Source organism: Parus major, chromosome 21, assembly GCF_001522545.3.
Source record: "Parus major isolate Abel chromosome 21, Parus_major1.1, whole genome shotgun sequence".
Lineage (NCBI taxonomy): Eukaryota > Metazoa > Chordata > Aves > Passeriformes > Paridae > Parus > Parus major.
Window position 1 is genome coordinate 1123627 of NC_031789.1, and position 8118 is coordinate 1131744.

Below are 8118 nucleotides of genomic sequence, written 5' to 3' on the forward strand. Positions count from 1 at the left end.
TGGATACCAGTGAACATCCCCACTGTTCCCAAATTCACTCCTGATCCAGGATTGGATATCAGTTGACATCTCCAGCCTTTCCCAAATTCATCCCTGATCCAGAACTGGATACCTGTGAACATCCCCACTGTTCCCAAATTCATCCCTATTTCAGGATTGGATATCAGTGAACACCCCCACTGTTCCCAAATTCATCCCTGATCCAGAACTGGATACCAGTGAACACCCCCAGCCTTTCCCAAATCCCCCCCTGGTTGAGGATTTGTTCCCAGTGGACATCCCCAGCCTTTCCCAAATTCCCCCCTGGTTCAGGAGTGGCTCCCAGTGGAGCAAACACGTTTTCCTTGGAGCTGTGGGTGGCACTGGAGGCTGCCAGGCAGCTGCCACTGCCCCAGTGCAAGACAGCACCACTGCAGAGGTGTTTTTCCCTTTTTTGAGGAAAAAGTGGAGGCAGGCCAGGCACTGCAGTGGTGCCACCTCCCACAGGACACCACACAGCCACACCTGGATCCATCCATCCAATTCCTCTACTGCAGGAACAACCCCTGGGAAAACACAGGCCAAATTCAAACCCAAAAGACCCTGTCCTTTACTGCAAAATTATATAAAAATTTTCTCTTTTTCCTCCTTTCCCCCAGAGCTCCTGACAGCCCAGAACTGACAGTGCAAACCATGAGTTGCAGGAGACTTTGGGAAGTTGCATCACACTCTTCCACATCTGTGGCTCTGCCTTTTAAGTGAGATAAACTCTCCCTATCAAGTCCTCAAGCAGATGAAGCTGGGAGCTCTTTTATTTTCTCTATTTCATATCAAAAATTCTGTCTGGGAAGTAGAGAAGGCTTTTTTTTCCACTTCTGCAGCCTAACAAGGTGAAACAAACAGTTCCATTTATCTGTCTCCCAAAGGACTGGGAAAACAATAGCACAGGGATCTGGAGATGGATATTAAAAATAAAAGATAAATTGTATTACAGCCAAAACCTTGATCAGTGCCAGGTGGGAAAGTGAGAGGGATTTCACTGCACTGCATTTGGAGTGACCTTGGTGTGTATTTTAATATTTATACCCTCATCTAATTAGTATTTCTTACTCATATGTAACTCCTCAAGCAGAGGATGTACATGGGAATCTCATTTTTGCAGGATCAGAAGCAGCTGATGCACCCCAAAACATCTGGGTGCTCACAGATGTGGCCACAAAACCTCAGTGCAGCCCCAAAGCTCTGCTGTTTATCAGTAAAAAATAATAATAGGAACCCCAAAAAATAATTAAAAATATCAGGAAAACCTGGTGGGCCTGAACCCTCCTCCAGGATGTCAAATCTGGAACCAAAACTGTGTCATTTGAACACTGAATAAAATGATATCAGGGTTAAGTTTTCAACTAACAATTACCTCACTGCAGTGTCTCTTCTGCCTGCTCAGGAGAAAATTAAGCTGGCAGAGTTCTTTTGATGTAATAACCCTGTTGCTCACCCCAGAGGTAATAATTACATCCAGAATGGAAAGAGAAGCTAATTCCCAATTGCTTTTTACTCAATAGGGTTCCCTGTTATCCAACATGCCCGGGCCTCGCTCCCAACAACATAAATCCTTAACAACCTCCTCAGGACGCTCAACCCCCGACCCTCCCAAAAACTGGGAGAGCTTTTGGGAGGGATTTCCCATCCCTGCAGGGAGCAGAGGGCAGAGCAGAGCCCAGGGGAGGGTGGCACTGACGTGTTGAGCACGTAGAGCACGGTGTGGATGATGTAGGGGATGAGGTGGATGTTGCTCTCGCGGCCGCCGCCGCCCGTGTCCACGCTGAACGACTGCTCCATGGCGAAGCGCAGGAACAGCAGCTTGATGTCGTGCACGTTGAGCTGGTAGGTGGGCTCCCTCTGGCCTGTGCACTCCTGGAGGTATGTGTTGTGTCTGCAAAACAGCAGGGATGCTTCACACGGCTCCTGGGGCACGGGATCACCAAAAGGATGGCACAGGAAAAGCTTTAAAGAAGGAGCAGCCCACCCCTGCTACCCTGGATTGACCTCCCCAAAAAAGGGAGGATTTCAGCTCACTCTGCCAAATCCAGTTCTGTCTGCACGTGTCTGTCCTCTCATCAATGCTGTTTTCCCAGGACCTGGGATACAGCTGGAATGCTTCCAGTGTGTTACCCCTCTCGATTGCGCAGAATCCCGAAATCCCACAATGATTTGGGTTGGGAGGGACGTTAAGGATCATCCAATCCCACCCCCTGACACAGCAGGGACACCTCCACTGTCCCAGGCTGCTCCAAACCCCGTCCAGCCTGGCCTTGGGCACTTCCAGGGATCCAGGGACATCCATATGGGCGCTGTGTGCCAGGGCACAGCCCTTCACAGGGGAGAATTCCTGATCTACACCTACCCCTGTCAGGTTCACAACTCCTGATGTGACATTAGAAACCCAGAATCCTGACAGCAGCACCTCCCTCTGCTCCAGAGAGCTGCTCAAGTACCTCAGCACCACCCAAGAGGAGCCTGGAAACCTGCACCAGGGAATCCACTGGGGCCAGAAGGTTCACACATCAATCAACACTGCATCCTCAGCAGTACCTGGGGGCTGAGGAGGCTCTGAGATGATTTACACAGAGCCAAGGTGTCGCTCTATTAGGAATGGCTGGGAATGAGCAACACAGACTCTCATGGAGTCAGTTAGGAGAATGTCTCTAGTTTATTACTTCAGGCTTGTTTTATAGACTGATATGTGCAAAGTACAGAAAGGAAACTCTTATTGGTTAGTAAATCACTACATCACCATCATTGTGATGTGAGGGGCACAACACCCTCTGACTTTCTCTTGCAAAGAAAACAAGGGACAGACAAACAGCACCTGGCACGGCTGTTTTCTGTCTCTGAGGATTGTTTTAATTCTTTCTCATGTTTTTCCCAGGCTAGTTTCTCAGGCAGGACCGAGGAGCTATGCCTGTAATTTCTACAGGCACTCTGCTTCAGATTTAGCATCCACACCAAGGAGCAAACAGACACCTGCACATTTTTAGGGCGTGCTAGGAGCCGGGATGGCTCAGCTCCACCCAGACTCAGCCACAGCACCTCTGCTGCGGGGATTCCAGCGGGGTGAGAGGCTGGGATGTGACTCACCCACAAGGGGAAGGAGCTGGCTGCACTCACCGTGCCAAGCACGTGGCAAAAGCAGACTCTGGCACGTGGGGCCCCCACACGGGCAGGAGCCCGTTGCATTTGGTGTTGGCGTTCTGCAGGGCCGCGCTCTCCCACTCCTCACGGCCCCGAGCCAGCCTGCACGGACAGAGAGACAGACACAGCACACCAGGAAAGTCAGGAGGATGCAGGTTTTTGTTTAAGGAAACATCCCAAAAAATGGTAATTCCACAGCTTCTCTCAGTGCTGGAGAGCTGGCAGAGTCCAGGCCTAGGAATTGGTAAAGCAGACCCTGACAGAGGCTGCAAAGTCATCAACAACCCACACATCCCAAATTCCATGATCCCAAACCACCTGGAAAGGCCTGGAAAGGCCTGGAAAGGTCTGGGAAGGTCTGGAAAGGTCTGGAAAGGTCTGGAAAGGTCTGGAATGGCCTGGAACGGCCTGGAACGGCCTGGAAAGGTCTGTTAAGGCCTGGAAAGGCCTGGAAAGGCCCGGAAAAGCCTGTTAAGGCCTGGAAAGGCCTGGAAAAGCCTGTTAAGGCCTGGAAAGGCCTGGAAAGGCCTGGAAAGGCCTGGAAAAGCCTGGAAAGGCCTGTCAAGGCCTGGAAAAGCCTGTCAAGGCCCGGAAAAGCCTGTTAAGGCCTGTTAAGGCCTGGAAAAGCCTTAAAAGCCTGGAAAAGCCTGTCAAGGCCTGGCTGTGGGCAGCACATACCTGACAGCTGCCAGGTGACAGTCGTAGTGCACGATGTTGAAGTGAGACACCGTGCTGTAGCCCTGCTGCTTGCGGGGTTTGTTCTCAAACTCCTCGAGCGCCACGCGCTTGGTGAAGGTGTAAATCCCCAGCACCTTGGTGGGCTGCAAGGACACACAGCTGGCTCAGCAAACACTTCTGCTCCTTCCACACTGCGCTCACTTCAGCCTCTCCCAGCCCCAAGCCTGTGTTTTTACAGCTTTCACTGAAAACTTCCCAGCCACCTCTGCCATTACGGAGCTCAAGAATCAACCCGGAGTCTTCCTGATCTTCCAGCACTTGGGCAAACAGATACTCACAAGTCCCCTTAGGAGATGAGAGGGCTCTGAAAATGTGTCTCCCCTCACCTGGAACTTGAATCTCCACTCACCCAGAGTTTGAATCTCCCCTCACCTGGGACCTGAATTTCCCCTCACCTGGCACTTGAATCTCCCCTCACCTGGAACTTGAATTTCCCCTCACCTGGAACTTGAATCTCACTTCACCTGGAACTTTAATGTCCCATCACCATTACCTGGAACTCTTAGCTCCCACTAACCAGAACTCTAAGCTCCCATTACCTGGAACTTTTAGCTCCCACTACCCAGACCCTTTATCTCCCATTACCCAGAACTTTAAGCTCCCACTAGCTGGAGACTTTATCTCCCATTACCTGCAACTTTCAGCTCCCACTGACTGGAACTCTCAGCTCCCTTACCTGGAACTTGTATCCCTCCCGGCAGATGCAGCAGGTCAGTCCTGGTTCCTCTATCAGCTCCTCCATCTGCTTCAGCAGCGCAGTCTTGGTCACCACCTGGCCCTTCTCATTTGTCTGCAAGAGAGAAAAGCTCAGGCAGGTTTAAAAGATTGACAAACCACACCATGGCCACCAGTGGCACACCCATCCCATCTCCCAGCAGCTCCAGGAGTGCTGCAGTATCCACCAATAAATCCCTTTATTGTGAAAAACCACTAAAACCGCTTCCTGCTGAGGAATTTGAGGTCCCTGAAGGACCAGAGCACCCAGCATTACCGTCATGCCCAGGGTGCCCAGGGCCTTCTGCCTCATGGCCATGGCCATCCTCTTCTTCTCGGCGCGCGTCTCCTTCCGCGCGGCGTCGATCTTCTTGTTCACCTCGGGGTGCTCCCTCAGAGCCTCCAGAAGGTTCTCTGCCAGCGTCCCAATGCCCTCATCGCTCGACACCTGCTCCAGTTTGTGCAGGTTGGTGATGGAGTCTGTTCCTATCAGCACCTGGTGGGGATGGGGACAGTGCTCAGGAGAAGGGGGCTCGGGGTGGTGGCTGTCCCCTCTGATCCCATGGGGACAGCTGGGCTGCAACAAGTGTTCCTTCCTTTTTTAATGCTCTAAAAACTGTGTGTAAAACTGTGTCAAACTGTGTGTGAAACTGTGTGAAACTGTGTGTGAAACTGTGTAAAACTGTGTGTAGTACTGTGTGTAAAACTATGTGTAAAACTGTGTAAAACTGTAAAACTGTAAAACTGTAAAACTGTGTGTCAAACTGTGTAAAACTGTGTATGAAACTGTGTAAAACTGTGTGAAACTGTGTGTGAAACTGTGTGTAAAACTGTGTGTAAAACTGTGTGTAAAACTGTGTGTAAAACTGTGTGTAAAACTGTGTGTAAAACTGTGTGTAAAACTGTGTGTNTGTGTAAAACTGTTAAACTGTGTGTAATTTGCCTCTCCACTGGTCATCACCACGAGCTCGGACAGGGATGTTGGATAAAACATTTATTTTGTGATAAGCTGCTGTTGTATTGATGCCTTCAAACGCCAACAATCACATCCTGAGGGGTTTATCAGTAATTGCCTTCCCTTCAGATTGGTGTGTCAATCTCACACCACACAGGAGGAAATGTTGAAGTCAGAACTTTTGACTTTTCCAGCTCAAGGCATCGAGACAAAGACACAAAGTCGTGTTCCCAACTGTGGGACACACAAAACTCAGGGGATGCTCTGCAAAGGCACAACTTGCCCAGGAAATACCTGAACAGCTTCCACACCTGGGCCTGCTTTGAGATTCCCAACATTCTTTAAAGCTCAGGAGGACTGGATTTTCTCTTTGCTTAAGAGAATTCAGCCCAGAACCTTCCGGCAGAGGAAAGCTGGGAGCAAAACTGCACCAAGTACGGTGAGGATGCAAAACAAAAAATCAAAGTAGATCGATCAAACCAACAAAAATCAGTGTAGAACCAACTCTGAGAGGAATTAATCTTCAGATGATGATGATGATTATTATTATTATTATTATTATTCCAGCCCCAGAGCAGAGTGATGAGTCCCCCTGGCCTCACCTGTGTTGCAGGGTGTTGTGTGGCCAGGCCTCGGAGCAGGCGCAGGATAAAAGGAAGTGCAGGTCGAGATAAGAACCTCTTCCATATGTCTGCATCCAAACTGTGTGGGAAACAAAGAAATCCTGCAGCTGAGGGGAGTGTCCCTGCCCTCCCTGATCAGCTCATTAATGAAGGGACAGTCACACTCCCACGCTGTGCCAGCTCTGGGGTTTGTGTTCATCAGCTGGCACCAACAGCAAAAACTCAGACAAGGACTGGGATATCCAAGGAATCAGCTTGGATGGGTATCAGATGGGAAGGTTTCAGGGCTTTTAGCTCATCCCTGTCTGTGCAGAGCTGCAGCACAGCTCTGAGTGCTCCTGAACCAGCACTGGCTCATGGATTTCTTGGGAGACTGTGGTGACAGGATGAGGAAGATGTCCAGGACAGCCACACACATCAAACACTGACTCTTACTTCTTTGCACTGGGAATGTGCTTTTTCATGTAATCCAGGGCATTCTGTGTAATCCCCTTCTGCAGGATGAGATCTTTCAGCTGATGCCCGTTGCTGTTGTTCTTTATTCCTGCTGCTATTTTACAGAAGCAATCCAGGAAAACTTTATCATCTCCACTGTGCTCCTCATCATACCTGAACAAAGAGAAGAAATGGTAACTCTGTCATTCTCACTGAATGATGCACCAGCTCAGAGACTCAGAAACTACTCAGTGTGAACACTTTCTCCAGCTAGACCTCACACATTTCTCTCCAAAACGCCTTAGAATTGAAAGAGGAAACAAAGCTGAAGCCTGGAGTAACACCAAGCAGGAAACAACAGCAGAGATGTGCCAGCACAACCCCCTCCAGGTGCTTTGAACCGTGCCAACGTACTTATCAAAGTTACAGTAGGGCTTGAAACGATCCACCAGGATCTGCATCTTCTCCATCTCCCCGAAGGACAGGTAGGGGATGATGCGCAGCAGCCCCTGCAGCACGCTCAGGTTGGAGCGCACAAAGGTGCTGTTGATCTGCTCCAGCAGCATCACCAGCTGGTCCTTGTCCCCTGTCAGGAGGAGGTTGCCCTGTGAGGGAAGAGCAGAGGGATTTATATTCAGGAATAAATCTGCTAAAGGGAATTCTCACTCTGGGAGCTACTGAAGTTGTGAGAGGTGGAAATAAAAGCCAGCCTCGTTCCCAAAGCTCTCTTTGGCTTTACCGACCCCTCCAGCTGATCCCTGGCTTATTCCACCTCCTGTTCAAGCATTTTCCAGCCAAAAGTCTAATAATTCCAACCCAAAGCACACCAGATTCCTGTCCACCCACAGCTTCAAAAGATGAGTGAGAAGCACTTCTTGTTCTCAGCCTAGCTGAGATACAGTTTTATTCTCAATTAACTGGAAAATCAATCATGTTTTCAACACGTACAAAAACACTCCAAAAAACAAGGCCAAGCTGTGTCTTTTCTTGTCTCTCCCTGGCCTGTGGCCCGAAGCAGGAAAGGCAGGGATCCAAGCAGTGCCTAACAACCCTCACCCAGCCGTGCAAGACTCATCCTGACGCAGCCTGGCTGTGCTTTTGGTCCAGGGCCCTCCTCGAGCCCTTCCCCAAGGCCTGCTAAGACCTGCCACGAGTGTAATGAGGGTCAGGCTCCAGCAGCACTCCCCTCCTGGAGCAGGGGATGAATCCCAGGGAAAGGACAGGGGATCTCACCTTGTCCTCGCTCAGAGGTTCCGCGTTGGACTCATCCAGGATGATCTCCATGATGCTGAGCACCTGCTCTGCCACCGCGGCTCCCCCGCTGTCCTTGCTCTCCTGCTCGGCCACCAGAGCCTGCAGGGGATGGGAGTGCTCAGGGGAACTGCTGTGGGGTGGGATGGGGCACTGGAACAGCAGCAGGAGCTGGTTTGGGGTGGGAAGAGGCACTGGAACAGCAGCAGGAGCTGGTTTGGGGTGGGATGG

At 50.5% G+C, this 8118-nt stretch overlaps 1 protein-coding gene across 1 annotated transcript in view; it reads right to left on the reverse strand.

The window, feature by feature from the left end:
- UBR4 (ubiquitin protein ligase E3 component n-recognin 4) overlaps positions 1–8118 on the reverse strand; it is an 89277-nt gene that overhangs the window by 5768 nt on the left and 75391 nt on the right. Inside the window, exons 90-98 of the mRNA XM_033519360.1 lie at positions 7870–7989; positions 7051–7241; positions 6637–6810; positions 6181–6280; positions 4901–5119; positions 4586–4699; positions 3850–3992; positions 3148–3273; positions 1718–1912 (exon numbers count right to left, since the gene is read on the reverse strand). Coding sequence (XP_033375251.1) covers positions 1718–1912; positions 3148–3273; positions 3850–3992; positions 4586–4699; positions 4901–5119; positions 6181–6280; positions 6637–6810; positions 7051–7241; positions 7870–7989 — 1382 coding nt within the window. The remainder of the gene's footprint in view (positions 1–1717; positions 1913–3147; positions 3274–3849; positions 3993–4585; positions 4700–4900; positions 5120–6180; positions 6281–6636; positions 6811–7050; positions 7242–7869; positions 7990–8118) is intronic.